This window comes from Schistocerca americana, chromosome 6, assembly GCF_021461395.2.
Source record: "Schistocerca americana isolate TAMUIC-IGC-003095 chromosome 6, iqSchAmer2.1, whole genome shotgun sequence".
Classification (NCBI taxonomy): Eukaryota; Metazoa; Arthropoda; class Insecta; order Orthoptera; family Acrididae; genus Schistocerca; species Schistocerca americana.
Window position 1 is genome coordinate 7,648,473 of NC_060124.1, and position 16,347 is coordinate 7,664,819.

Here is a 16,347-nt window from a genome sequence, read left to right on the forward strand (position 1 = left end):
TCCTGTGCCAACCTCTTCATGTCAGAGAAGCCACTTGCACCTACCTTTCTCAAGTATTTGTGTATTTGTTGGATTTACTCCAATCTCTGTCTTCCCCTTACCCTCTAGCATTATGGGAGTTACTGCTTAATATCTTAACACTTGTTCTATCATCCTCCCCTTCTTTTTGTCAGTATGTTCCACATGTTCCTTTCTTCACAGATTCTGCAAAGGACCCCCTTATTTTTTATCTTATTTGTCCACATAACTTTCAGCATCCTTCTATATCATCACATCTCAAGCACTTTGATTCTCTTCTTTTTGGTTTTCCCACAGTCTATGATTCACAAACATATAATACTGTGCTCCAAAGGTACACTGGACAGCAGAAAAATTGGCCAGCCAAAATCACAGCCAGAGTTAAAATCCAGTACTGCACTGATAATGAAATACAGCATGCCGTATTTTTCTATTTACACCTGGGACACACAGCCGAGGCAACAGTACTTCCAAAATTACAAGAAACTGATCTTATCAGTATGCCAGATCAATTCCAAGAAGGCACAATATATTTCCGGAAATAGAATATGCTTGTATTGTATATAGATGCAATGCATCTTAAATGAATAGATATAAGTTTGTAAATGGTCACTGTAGTTGAGTAAACGATGTGCAGGTCTTATATCAGGGTGTCTACGTGGACAAGGAAATTCCCGGATTTTTCCCGGATTTACCGGTTAAAAATACACTTTCTCCCAGGCAAAAATACACTTTTTCCATGTTAAGTGGCCGTATACTATTCCTTGGCACTGTAAAACTCATCAATCCTTTGAATCTTTATGGTTTTACATACTGAAGTAGAATTTCCCGCCACTTTAGAAAACGAAACTCAGGGGGAAAAAACACTTTTTGAAACACCTTTGATGTGCAGCAATATGTACGCTGCATATTTTCGTGTTACGAAGATATAAATTCGAATTCCACCAAATACCGCATGTTACTTTCCGAAGCATTGAAATCGAGATTGCGATGCGCTTTTGTAAGCCACTCATCACTCATGTCATGTGATCTCGCCAGCTGATGACAGCATAGGACACGTGATGCAGTCAGCCAATAGCAATATCACTCTTAAGCAGCGCAAAAACACAAACAAGAAAAGTTAATGGTTTAAATTAATATACATAGCATTCACATATAATATTGGTCTCCAAGATTAATAAGCTGGAAGAGAAGCTAAGCTTCCACGTATAATGTTGATGTTTTCTGCACATGATACACTTTATTACACATCACACAAATGTGCCAGTAAAATTTTTAATAACGACGTAAATGTGTGATCTTCTGAGCTCGAAATTCTTCTAAATGGCCGTCCTCAAAGAGTTGATTTTTAAATGAGAGTCAAACGCTTTGTTATTTAAGAAATTCATCGTACATTCTCGCACATCGTTCATCTTGCGTAGAAGGAAATTTGATTGTAATGTATGTAACGCTTTTCAAACCACCGTTCGCAATATTTTCCCGCTACCTGTTAGAAATACCGTAGTTTCGTTTCAGCAGTTGCAAGAGAGCGCCAGGCAAAAGTCGTCACCGCGCAATGATGCAGGAAGGCCATATGATCGTACGTGTAAAACATTAAAAGATCTTACATTAGGTCATAAAAGAAACAAGACATCAAAGGATACTTCAAGATCATCAGAATTTTGTGAACCATACTAAAATGCATAATTCAGCTTGAAGTGCACATTCGTATGTCCAGATTCTGATGTAAATTTTCTTGGAGTACCAGTATTGTATTATCTCATGTTTGGTTTTTTATTATGGCATAATGTCATACGAGCACTTGTAATCAGCAAACAGTTGAAACCAGCTAACAGTGTGAAATTAAACAGTTTGTTTCAAATAAACTGACAGCCTCAGCAGAAAAGATTAATAAAAGTCAAATCTCTTTAGCAAACCGACAAAAATAACTTCATTGTTCTGGAAGGCGATTAATGCTTAACTGTCAGAAAGGTGGAAATAAAATCTGAAACTAATGACATATTTTAGCCATCCGTAATTATGCGAACGTATTTTAATTCATTTGATATCTCCCGGTCACAAAAATCCGTTTTATCATTTAACGTGAGAGCAATAAACGAAGAGGAAACAACAAACTCACTGAACGTAAACACAGGTCGCGTGGAGACGACACACCTCCCCACCACAACTCAGACTGCTCTGGGCATCAGGCCCAGATTTACTATATTTCCAAACCGGTGCAATATCAGGTAGTGCTGCCAAGCCACACTTCTGTAACAAGAAGCGGGAGAAGATACACTCATACGCGACTCAACTATGCATGCGCATGACCCCGCCCGCAACTGCTCAAAAGAATATGATTTAAACAGTTGCCACATCATGCTCATCGGAGGCAATTTGTTGTTATGATGCATTGCATAGTCTTCCTAAAGCCTTTGACACACTTTGCTGTTGGCAGACGCTTGTATGAGCACTGTGTTTTATTGTTGTATAAGGCGCATTTCCTTTGCAACTTAAGTTTTATTTTCGATTTTTTCCCCCTCTCGTTCATGTTTTGTTGCTGCAGTATCATTCTGTAATAGCGGGATACAGTAATATCCTTTGTTCGAGTATTGGTTCTCACCACTCAAAATCACAAAAACTTAACTGAAAACTAAAACAATGAAAAATTCCCGGAATTGTAAACAATTCCCGGGTTTTTCCCGGTTTTCTCCCGGATGAAAAAATTCCCGGGTTTTTCCCGGATCTCCTGCGTCGTATACACCCTGTATATGCAAAGTGCCTCATGTTCAAATCAATGTGCTCTCTTAATATTGACGACCTTTCTTCTGATTTACCAAAAGCTGCTTTGCCTTTTGTATATGATGAATTGGGTTTTCTGACAACTGTTTCTTTTTCCTTCTTCACATTTTTCTTGCAGCCATTTTGCCTTGACTTCCTTACACTTCCCATTTATTCCATTCCTAAGTGGCTTCTGCTGGTATATGCCTGTCTTTCCTTCTACATTTTATACTTCTTCTTTTCATCTATCAAATGAAGTATTTCTTCTGTCACCCAAGGTTTCTTCACACTTTTCTTCCTTGTACATATGTTTGGCTGCCCAACTTTAGTGATTGCCCTTCTACAGAAGTCCATTCCTCTTCAACTGGGCTACCTATTTTGGTATTCATTATCACAGTATCTACAGCCCTAAAGAACTTCAAACTCGTCTCTTCATCCCTTCATACTTCTACGTTCCACACTCATTCTTCTGGGCAACTGTCTTAAACTTCAGTCTACTCTTCAGCATTACTAAATTATGATTCAGGCCCCTATTTGGTCCTGGGCATCTAGTGTCTGATTTCAGAATCTCTGTCTGACCATAATGTGATAAAACCAGCATCTTCCTATCTCTCTTGGACTTTCCAAAGTATATCTGCTGGAATTAATGCAGAACTCTTATCGATCTTTCTCCTTTCTCATTCCTACTACCAAGTCCATATTTTGCCATAGCTCTTTCTTCTATTTCTTCCCATATTACTAACTCAAGTCCCTCATGTCTACTAGAGTTTCATCTCATTTTATGTACTGAATTACTTATTCAATATCCTCATATACTCTCTCTACCTGATCATCATCTACTTGTGTTGTCAGCCTGTGTATCTGAGTTATTGTTGGTGTCCGTTTGCTGTTGATTCTGATGAGAACTCTTACCCATCATGGGTTGTTCTCATCACAATTGACAGTGAACCAACATCAACAGCAGCAGCTCAGATACATGTGCCGACATCACAAGCAGAAAACTGAGAGGCAGAGTGAGTATATGAAGATCCTGAACAGGTAAAATTCACTCTCTCTTTCCTATCTTCCTATCCATAATGAATCCTGCACCTGTTAAACCACTTCAGTGATCTCCACTATATCATGCTTGAGTCTTTGGGTCGATCCATACCAAGTGGTCCACCACTGGTTGCTTGACCATCTCAGAAAAATTTTATATTCGCTAGGTGAATTCCCCAATGTTTAGTAGTCACAAAAATACTTTTTTTTTAAAATTATTGTTTATTATTTTAAAATCCCATATTTGTTCCAGGCAGCATGCGTTTTTCCATATTTGCAAGCATCTACGTCTTTTACAATTATTCAGTAGTGGATTGTCCTAAGCCTTTCGGATAGAATGCATTTAGTTCAACACACTCTGGGCTGCAAATTAACATCATTATCACTTAGCTGAATGTATTCTTTAATATATTTTTATTAGCTCAAAGTTATCAGCCACAAATTAAAAAAACTACATTTTTGAACAATAGTTTTCCTAAGAAAGATTAATTTCTCAGCTTTAATATTTTTTTCTGCTATTACACTGTATAGTACAGTTACTTTTTATAATCAATAGTGAGCAGCTTACATTTAAAAAATACACTATTTAAAAAAAAAAATTTTATTTTTTTTATTTTTCCATTTTGTGGCCTGCAATATCTTTGTTGGGGGACCAGATAAAAATCTGGAAATTTCACAGTTAAAAGACCTTTATGATATCAAACTTCAGTGTAAATTGAGTCAAAAATACATTTTTTAACATCTGCGATATCTGGTACGCTAATCAAATAAAGTATACCAACTGCATAATATAACACACCACATTACACTAGCTAACACTTATTTGTCAAAACAATGCTGTGGTAATTCTTTCAGCAGGCTAACAATTGCATCTGCAAGCCTGTACAAGTCTGATTGTTGTCTTCCCCCTTACACCAAGAATTGTCTACTCACACTTATTTAGCTAGAAGTTCTTGAAGTGTGCAGTTGAAAAATGATGGTGTTATTATTAATGAAGCATGTCATTAAAGTGTGTATGGAGTGTATCCTGAAGACATTACTTTAATCGAAGATTACAGTGAAGAAGAAAAAGTGTCGTTTTACTTAAGAGTCAGCCCAGAGATCAAATCAACACACAAGTACCATGAAGTGAAATACTTAAAAAATTTTCATCACCTTTTTGGTCAGTCTTGCATGGACCCTTTTGAGAAACATAAGAAACCTATAACAAAAGGCCTGCGAGAAATAACATTTGATCATCATTCTAAAAATAAAAGCCCTTTTCTCAATCTCATACCAGGAAAATCATTGTGTCCAAATGTTATTCGAAGATATTTGTAATTCACAAGAGAAAGGATAGCGAAACCTCAGATACAGAATTTTTTGACTTATCGGCAACCATTAAAAAAATGTATACAGCTTGTGAAATCCTGGGTGTATCACCTGCTAGTAAAATTAGAAAACTAAGTCAAGATAAAAGACCACGTGCCTTGAATACAAAAATTGAGGAAGTAGCAGCAAAAGCCAAAAAGAATTGGAAGTTTCATTTCAAAATACAATTTGTACTAAGATAGATGGAAGTTCTACCAACCAAATACGATTATTTGATAGAAAAACTAAAAACTAAATGCAGTACTTCAAACAAAGAGGATAAAATTAAGATTATTAGTTTACTGCCAAATTCTTGGAGTCGAGCAAAAGTTAGTGATGAATTTAATGTGTCAGAACATCTTGTTAAGTTAACAAGGCAATTTGTAAAAGAACAGGGAATTTTACCAGCATTACAAAACAAAAGAGCATGTAATCTGGTAGATGAAAGCACAATCAATAAAATTATTAAGTATTACGACGATGACAATAAGAGCCATTTGACCTCTGGCAAAAAAAGAATGTGTTTCTGTGAAAGAAAATGGTTCTAAGATTCAAAGACAAAAAGGTTAATATTGTGTAATTTAAATGAACTATTCCCTGAATTTAAAACGAAAATCCTGACATTAAAATTGGAAGATCAAAGTTTTGCAAGTTGAGACCAAGATGGTGTATTGTTGCAAGAGCATCTGGCACCCATAATGTTTGTGGTTGTTTGCATCATCAGAACATAAAGTTGATGATAGATGGGGCCAATCTTAGAGTTGACTATAAAGACTTTTCGAAGTTATGGTATGCAATATTGACAATTACAATTGCATGATCAAGGGAAAATATGAAGACTGTCCAGGCAAACAAGCGTTACTTGACATACTTGAAGAATCCGAAGAAGATGATTTTATGCCTGACAATATAAAATACAAACAATGGGTGACACAAGACAGAACTGAAATGGTGACAGTCATAAAATCACAAGAAGAGTTTTTTGAAGTGTTGGTGGCTAACCTTGAAAATCTGAAAATGTATCATTTTATTGCAAAAGCCCAAAGTAAATTTTTGAAAGACAAAAAGCAAACCTTGGCAGCTGATGAATGCTTAGTTCTAGCTGACTTTTCGGAAAATTATTCCTTTATTGTTCAAAATTAAGTATAAGGGCACCACTGGGTAAACAAACTGGCCACAGTTCACCCATTTGTATTCTATTATATAGGTGAAGATAAATTAATGAGCTACAGCTTTTGTGTCGTAAGTGACTACCTTGAACACAACACTACAGCAGTGCACATTTTTCAACTAAAATTAACAAACTACATTAAACAGCACCCCCCTTCCATAAACAAACTGATTTACTTTTTGGATGTGGCATCAAGTCAATATAAAAACAAATAAAAATTTATTAACATCTCCTTTCATAAAGAAGATTTTAGGTTTGATGTAGAATCGCACTTTTTCGCTTCATGCCATGGGAAGAATGCTTGTGATGGTGTCCGGGGTACAACAAAGCAAGCTGTCACAAAGTTTGCAGCGGACCGATGACAATCATACCATAACACCTCAAGAAATGTTTGAATTCTGTAAAAAACATATCAAAGGAATTACCTATGTTTTTGTACAATGTGAGGAAATTCAAGGAGTTTATGACAGTGTCTTGAAGGAAAGGTACAAAACTTGTCAGAAGATTAAAGGCACTCGATCTTTTCATTGTTTTGTACCCCATTCACACAACTTACTGAAGTGTAAGATCACATCAACTTCACCTGATAGTGAACTTCATCAGTGTGGAAAACTTGTACAACTGGTTCTTCAAAATAAAAACATAGTGACTTGTGTTTATGATGAACATTGGTGGATTGGCAAAGTTGATAATATTGACTGTCAAAACCAAAAGACCAAGATGTACATGTTGTATTTTATCACTCTCCAGGACCAAGGACATCTTTCAAACAAAAAAAGGTCCAGTTTGGATGCCACTTAAAAATGTACTAAGTAAGTCTCCCATGGAATTTACAACTGTGACTGGGCAATCTAATAATCTAACACCCAAAATGAGTGAACAAATTTCTCAAATGTTCAATGAGCAATGTACTAAAAACAAATAACAAGAGAACAATATAATGTAATTAGTAGGATTATTTTCAATAAAAAGGCAAGTAATCATAGATATTATTAAATTATATACTGTAATTGATATATTTTATTCCATAAGCCTAGATATCGCAGATGTTGAAAAACATATTTTTGACTCACATTTGTAATTTTTTTCCATAACTTCCAATTGAATCTCAAAGTTGAAATTTATACTGAAGTTTGATATCATAAAGGTCTATTAACTGTGAAATTTTCAGATTTTTATCTGGTCCCCCAACAAAGATACTGCAGGCCACAAAATGGAAAAATAAAAAAAAATCAATTTTTTAAAATAGTGTAATTTTTTAAATGTAAGCTGCTCACCATTGATTATAAAAAGTAACTGTACTATACAGTGTAATAGCAGAAAAAAATATTAAAGCTGAGAAATTAATCTTTCTTTGGAAAACTACCGTTCAAAAATTTAGTTTTTTTAATTTGTGGCTAAAAACTTTGAGCTAATAGAAATATATTAAAGAATACATTCAGCTAAGTGATAATGATGTTAATTTGTAGCCCAGAGTGTGTTGAACTAAATGCATTTTATCTAAAAGCCTTAGGACAATCCACTACTGAATAATTGTGTAGATGCTTGCAAATACGAAAAAACGCATGCGGCCTGGAACAAGGTACTACACTTGTCAGAAGATTAAAGGCACTCGATCTTTTCACTGTTTTGTACCCCATTCACACAACTTACTGAAGTGTAAGATAACATCATTTCCGAATAATAAAAAAAAAAGTTTTTTTTTTTTTTTTTAATTTTTGTGACTACTAAACATTGGGGAATTCACACAGCAAATATAAAATTTTTCTGAGATGGTCAAGCAACCAATTATTTTTTTCCTGAACCACTTGGTATGGATTGACCCCTTCGTGTTCCCTTTTCAGATATTCTAATTTCCCTACTATTTCCAAACTTCTGACATTCCATACTCCAACTTGCTGAATGTTACCATTTGATTGGTTATTCCGTGGTTACCTCCTCACAGAAATCTGAAAGTAGCCTTATCCATAATCTTTGCCAATGAAGAGGTGGATGCACATTGTGTGTCTTTAATGCAATGGTTTCCATAACTTTCTGTATCCTAATGCCACTGATCAAAGCTGAATCTTCCCCCTTTTAGAGCAAAACACTGTCCTGAAACTCTGTCCTTTCCTCAGCCTTTTTTGACAAGGCTGTTGGCAGAACAATGGTGACTCCTTACACTGGAAGTCTTCAGCTGCAATAGCTAGTGATTTTTCCATAGTTAGTGATTTTCATTCATGATTCAAGAAGTGCCCAGTATCGAACTGGGGACCCATGGTGTTTTGATGACTGGTCAAAAATCACTATGCTAGACCTAGATGTATTATACTGAAATGAAAATATTAACCTCTCAGCTGTTGTCAGTGCCATCAGTCTTGAGTTTCCTCCTGAATCATCTTCATACTGTCCATTGCCACCTGCATCATCACTCTGGTCCAGACAAATCTCTATCATGTTGTAAAGAGCTTGTCTTCCCCATTCAGCATCATGACGAGCTCCATTAAAGAACCGAAGAGCAGCATTATGATTACCAGAATACCACTCAAACAGTCCTCGACAGTAACATAATCCAGCTTCTTGGTCTGAAATTATAAAACAAGTGTATGCCCTCAATCACTACAGAGCACTGACAACAAAAACTGACAGTCAATAAACAATAAAATGTTATTAATAAAGAAACATAAAAATTAAAATTTGAAAGATAAATATTGATAATAAAATTACAAGCATAATGCCATTTGGCCCAAATGTTAGGATGTAGCTTACAATTGGTACCTAATCTTTTTACATGTCCTTGCTGTACAACATTAATGCTCATTTGCAACAACACAACTAGCATCTGTACCCAAAACTGGCAACAAAGCATTTTAATATACAACAATGAAAACTTAATGGTTGTCCACTGTTTTGAATTGCCGATCTGGGGCACTGCTTGCTAAGACAGGCATGCTAGTTTTGGATGCTTTTAAGGGACTTCTAACTGCTGAAGCAGAAGATAAACTTGCTGAAAAAAGAGACTCTTCATAAACACATGTGCTAGATATGGCCATATATAAGCCAATCAAGAGCAACCTCCAAAAAATGTATTCAGATTGGCTCCTGGAAGATGCCCATCTCTTTACACCGTCTGATAAGATTAAGGGTCATCAATCACCATTCCGTATGAACAGATTCTTGCTTTATGGTCCTCCATATCAACAGAGTCCACAATGCCTATCAAATGCATTGGATGGCAGTGAAGATGACGTACTGAGGGAAGAGAATGATGAAAATTATGGGAGTGGGAGTGATGAAGTGAATACTGGTACCCATAGTGATACGAGTAAACAAGACAAAATATGCTACCGGTATGTTAGGTGCCAATGTGTTGCATCATACAGGGTGATTCAAAAAGAATACCACAACTTTAAGAATTTAAAACTCTGCAACGACAAAAGGCAGAGCTAAGCACTATCTGTCGGCGAATTATGGGAGCTATAAAGTTTCATTTAGTTGTACATTTGTTCGCTTGAGGCGCTGTTGACTAGGCGTCAGCATCAGTTGATGCTAAGATGGGGACCGCTCAACAGAAAGCTTTTGTGTTATTGAGTACGGCAGAAGTGAATCGACGACAGTTGTTCAGCGTGCATTTTGAACGAAGTATGGTGTTAAACCTTCTGATAGGTGGTGTATTAAACGTTGGTATAAACAGTTTACAGAGAATGGGTGTTTGTGCAAAGGGAAAAGTTCTGGACGGCCGAGAATGAGTGATGAAAATGTAGCACGCATCCAGCAAGCATTTGTTCGCAGCCCAGGAAAATCGACTCGCAGAGCTAGCAGAGAGCTGCAAATTCCACAATCAACCACACTGGAACTTACCTGTCCGTAACTACCTGAACGTCAACTACCCGAGGCGATGGATCAGCCGCCAGGCAGCCTGTGACAGAGCACTTCATCACTGGGCTCCAAGAAGCCCTGATCTTACCCCCTGCGATTTTTTCTTATGGGGGTATGTTAAGGATATGGTGTTTCGGCCACCTCTCCCAGCCACCATTGATGATTTGAGACTAGAAATAACAGCAGCTATCCAAACTGTTACGCCTGATATGCTACAGAGAGTGTGGAACGAGTTGGAGTATCGGGTTGATATTGCTCGAGTGTCTGGAGGGGGCCATATTGAACATCTCTGAACTTGTTTTTGAGTGAAAAAAAACCTTTTTAAATACTCTTTGTAATGATGTATAACAGAAGGTTATATTATGTTTCTTTCATTAAATACACATTTTTAAAGTTGTGGTATTCCTTTTGAATCACCATGTACATTAGAACAAATGTTACCTATGTTTTACAAGTAAATAAAAATAAATTTCTTGTAATTTTTCTCTTCTCATTCAGCGTGTGGCTTATTTTCACATAAATATTTTTTCTAAATTTATTCCTCATAATTTAGGGGGGGGGGGGGGCAGTTTATATGTCATGGCGGTTTATTATCGGGGCCAATATGGTGCTCCTTGAGCTTATCTTGCCTGTTCCAGAAGAGAATTAACTGATATGTTTTACAACATATTAACATTAACTTCACTGTCCATTATCAACATAAACACATTAGCATTTGTGAAAACACAAGAACAATGTGTATAGCCAAAATGAACCCAGTACCAGAGATTAACTAAACCGCAGTATACAAATGATTATGGTTACAGAACTACATATGATCTCTGACTTTGAAAATCCAGTATGATATATAGGCCTAACATACTGTGGCCAATGCTTTTAAATGCTATGATACAGAATCAAAGACAATGTGTATAGTTCCTGAGGAACCTCCATCAATGAAGTTTGTACATGTGTGCATAAAGTGTCAACAGTAGTAGTTGGAGTGTCATGATGAATTGTCCATAAAGCATGACTCAGGAATGTTCAAAGGTTGACACATCAGGTGCACATACAGCCCAGGGAAGCACCAACATCATCAATCTTTCTTCACAGAAGGCTTGGCATTCATAAACAGATGTGGATACCACGTCAAAATAAGGCATGTGGAGCAGCCTGATGGAGTGGTACGACCTTGAGCTCTAAGACCTCTTTGATGCATTGGTTGCTGGTCAAATATGAAGATATCAGACAGTATGTTGTATCCAACACCACCCAAAATCATGAAACATAAAGTTAGCTCACTACCCAGCTCAACGAAATGTGTTGCCAGATTACCAACAGAACAGTAATATCTGATACATAAGCAGTCATTAGCAGATGACAAGATAAAGGAGTACTCAACCAAAAACATTAATTTCTGTCACTCAGCACACCAGCAATGGCATTCACATGCCTATTTCAGTCTGTGGCATTTGTGATTTCCAAACAATGGAAGTCATCAGTTCAGCTTCAGAGGATAGCATCAAACTGCCAAGGAGGGCAGGGCTCCAGCAGCAATGCCAGATGGCACTGATGCTGTATGGATGCAGTATGATGATGATGATGATGTGTGGTCTGTTACAGCCAAGCAAACAAGATGGAGGTCATTCTGTGTTGCCATTGTGCATATGATCCCACAGTAGCCCCGATTCCATACAGTAGCATCACTATTGTAGCAGCATGACCTTTATGGGCTGAAATGTCATGGCATGGCAAATCAATTTCCCGTAGAATGGTCATTCTGCCCTATCTGAACTCATTTAGATACAATATGGTGGGTGCTCTAGATGCTGACAATGCATGCTGGAACTTGTTTTAATACTTTCACTTCATTAGATGGCTGCTGACTAAGCTTGAGTTGATACAGACTATTCTGGCCACACAAGAGAGGATGATGGACCCATGTGTATGCAATCTCTCCATGAGTTTAATCATATATAGCTGGTACAATGATCGGTGAGTTATATGAGTTTACATTCATTTTTTCCAGTAAATCCATGGGAAATCTTTTATCCCAGGCAAACACCATTAGATTACAATCTAGAGGACCTCGACAGCCTCTAGTGGCAAATCAACAACACTGTCACTAGTCTCCATGTTGGATAAACAGTCGCTACAGTCAGTAGGCAGTTACTGTGATTTTACTTTGCATACTGGTTATTTTCCAGTTGGATGTAGTCACTATAAATTGAGTTTGGACTTTTACGTATGGATTCACTCTTGGCCATAGAATTGCTTTGAAATTGGTGAATAGATATAGTTCAAGTGGTTATCTATGGTACTTGTTTGTCAAAGTTGTGTTGCCAATCTATCCTGGATTAATAAAGGCCTAATTCAATGCATAATTCCAGCTTGTGTTGCCAAAATGTGGTTACTAAAATTATAGATTTCACAGATTTTAATTTACTTAAATAGGAAAACAGTTTCAGCTTTACAACCATTATCAGATTTATACAAGGAAAAAAAAAATGATGGTATTTCAGAATTTGTGAAACATGACCATGAATCTAAAAAAAAACACACACACACACACACACACACACACACACAGAGAGAGAGAGAGAGAGAGAGAGAGAGAGAGAGAGAGAGAGAGAGAATAACCAAGCTAATCACCTTATAAAGGCAGCAACACAGATGACATGTTACACAATAATGTTCCCAAGGGACCCTTGGTTTCCCTAGTCATTTAATTATTATTATTATTAGTCGTAAAGCTCCCAACATGGAAGACGCTAAGTAAAGATGGTTCACTTCTGGGGCTTCTTATTCTTCTTGTTTGCCCACCAGGTCTTCATTCTTTGCGAGAATTCAGCTTTTCTTTCTTCGCTCCATTTTGTTCCAGTTCTCGGCGCTTTTGTCTCTGGTTTTACCTCCCATTTGTCAACTTTAAGTTTGAAATTGTTTCTTTTGTTCATGTCTTCAGTAGTAATGTTGGCTAATTCCAGATCTTTCTTTACATTTTTGATCCATTCTCCTCCATTAACAAGGGATGCTACGTATCTTACTATTTTTTTTGTAAGTCTGTGATCGGGAAGTCTCCTTATGTGGCCATAGAATTTTAGACGCCTCTTCCTCATGTCTATCTCTATGTTAGAATATTCTTCAATTTTAGAATTTTTCTGTAATCTATACCCCTCTTTGGTCCATCTTGGTCCCAGAATTTTCCTAATGATTTTCCTTTCCTCTTTCTTCAGGTTTTCCATATCTGTTTTCCATTTAAGTGTCAAGGTTTCGCTGGCATATAGCATTATTGGTTTAATTACCGACTTATAATGTTTAATTTTTGTATTTATAGATAGACATTTTTTATTGTAAATGTTTTGGACCAGCCCTAGACCCCTACGAGCTTTTAATATTCTTTCTTGTTGTGAGTATTTTTCAGAAATTATCTCTCCTAAATATTTAAAGTATGGTACCCTCTTAATTTCTCCATATTTGGTTTGTAACTTAGAAATTTCTAGATTTGTTGTTGTAAACACCGTTTTCTCAAAAGATATTTGTAGGCCAACTTTTTCTGCACACTCTTTTAAGGTAAATGAAGCAGCTTGACTGAAAAGGACAAAGTTAAGTCCCTTTATTTATGTGAGCTACCTGAGCTTACAGTCCATTTCCAGTGACCTCAGCATCAATGGAACATTGTTCCTTTATAAATGATCATAAATGAGATTTGACAAAATGTGTTTCATGCCTTGGCAACATCAAAATGTAGACAACATCAGCAGCAAAGGGTATTTTATAAAATGACCCAGAAAACAAATGCAATAAACATAAAACACTGACTTTCATTGCCAGTATTTACTGCCTTGAGATTTACACCATGATCATGATGTTTACCAGAAACTTTGTTGGTGTTCTTGATTTTGTTACCGTGTGTCACCAAGGAAGTGAGCAAAGTACTCTTTCACCATTGGTAATTAGGAGATGGAAAATAGCTTGAAGAAGAAATAAATATACACTAACATTAGTCAGAAATATTAAGCAATATATATCACAACAATTCATAAATGCTTATTAAAAGCTTACCAGGTCGCTGGCAAGCCGCAGTTGCTCTTTCAAGGAAAGGTTCGGCTTCAGGAAGTGTTGCTGTTCGTCGTGACACCTCTACAAGACGGGCAAGGGCTGTCCAATATGTAGGCTGCTGTGCAAGCAGTTGACGAAAGTGCATAGCAGCAGTGTCAAAATCAACACGCCGGAACGCTAAATCTGCCATCATAACTGTGGCTGACTCATTGTCAGGGTCTGTTTCAAGCAGTTGAGAACAGGCTTGTTGGCACAGCTCTAACTCACTGGTCTGTAACACACAGAAAGCATTCTGCCTCTAGTTATTTTTTTTAAATATTAAGAACCATAAGTGGCTGATGTTTTAAACATTACAAATCATAAGTGGCATGCCAAGGTATCACAAATTATTAGAGCATTCATCTACATCTACATGACTACTCTGCAAATCCCACTTAAGTGCCTGGCAGAGGATTCATTGTACCACATTCACAGTAATTCTCTATTATTCCACTTTGGGAAGGTGCACGGAAAACATAAAATTCTATACCTTTCTGTGTAAGCTCTGATTTCCCTTATTTTATTAGGATGAGGTCAGTGTCAACAAAATACTTTCCCATTCGGAGGAGAAATTGGTGATTGAAATTTCATGAGAACATCCCGCTGCAACAAGAAAACCCTTCGTTTTAATGATGCCCACCTCAAATCTTGTATCATGTCTGTGATCCCTCTCCCCTATTTTTTGATAACATAAAATGTGCTTCCCTTCTTTGAACTTGCTCAACATACTGTGTTAATTCTATCTAGTGGGGATCTCACACCTTGCAGCAGTATGCCACTAGTACTTCGTCTCTTTAGAAGATTTGTTTCACCTTCTACATGTTCTGCCAATAAAATGTAGTCTTTGATTCACCTGCCCAAACAACATTTTCCATGTGTTCTTTTAGGTATGTAGTTGAATTTACGGCCTTTAGATCTGATTGATCTAACGTGTAACTGAAGTTCAATGGATTCATTTTAGCACTTATGTGGATGATCTCACACTACTCATTATTTAATGTCAAACTGCCAATTTTTGCACCATACAGATGGCTTTTGTAAATTGTTTTGCAATTGGTTTTGATCTGCTGTTGAGTTAACAACAGCATCATCTGCAAAAAACATAAGGCAGCTGCTCATATCCCCCCCCCCCCCCAAGTTGTTTATATAGGTAAGGAACAGCAAAGGGCCTATAACAGTACCTCGGGGAATGCCAGAAATCAATTCTGTTTTACTCGATGACTTTCTGTCAGTTACTAAGAATTGTGATCTCTCTGACAGGAAATCACGAATCCAGTTGCATAACTGAGACAATATTCCGTAAACATGTTTAATTACAAGCTGCTTCTAAAGTATGGCATCAAGATACTTCTGGAAATCTATAAATACGGGATCAATTTGGAATCCCTTGTCGATAGCACTCAAAACTTTGTCTGAGTAAAGAGCTAGTTGAGTTTCAAACAAATGATGTTTTCTAAATCGTGCTGACTGTATCCCAATAGATTCTTCTCTTCAAGGTAATTCATAATGTTCAGACACAGCATATGCTCCAAAACCCTGCTGCATAGCGACTTAATGATATGGGCCAGTAATTTTGTGGTTTACTCCTATTGCCCTTCTTGAATATTGGTGTGACCTGTGCAACTTTCTAGTCTCTGGGCATGGATCTTTCACTGAGCAAGCGGTTGTATATGGTTGTTAATTATGAAGTATAGTCAGTACACAATCTGGACTTGAAGACTTGCTTTTATTAAGTGATTTAAATTGCTTCACTCCTCCGAATAAATCTACTTCTAAATTACACATGTTGGCAACTGTTCTTGATCTGAATTCTGGAATATTTACTTTCCCTCTCCTTCCCTCTTTCCTGACGAAGCAACCGTTGGTTGCAAAAGCTAGAATTTTGTGTGTGTGTTTATTTTTATATAAAAAAAGTGCTGGCAGGTCGGCAGACACACGAACAAACACAAACATACACACAAAATTCAAGCTTTCGCAACAAACTGTTGCCTCATCAGGAAAGAGGGAAGGAGAGGGGAAGACGAAAGGAAGTGGGTTTTAAAGGAGAGGGTAAGGAGTCATTCCAATCCCGGGAG

The 16,347-nt window shown here is 37.0% G+C and overlaps 1 protein-coding gene across 1 annotated transcript in view; it reads right to left on the bottom strand.

Moving 5' to 3' along the window:
- Nucleotides 1-16,347, bottom strand: part of LOC124619708 (tetratricopeptide repeat protein 21B-like) — a 266,652-nt gene that overhangs the window by 36,563 nt on the left and 213,742 nt on the right. The window contains exons 15-16 of the mRNA XM_047146266.1: nt 14,237-14,504; nt 8,667-8,901 (exon numbers count right to left, since the gene is read on the bottom strand). Coding sequence (XP_047002222.1) covers nt 8,667-8,901; nt 14,237-14,504 — 503 coding nt within the window. The remainder of the gene's footprint in view (nt 1-8,666; nt 8,902-14,236; nt 14,505-16,347) is intronic.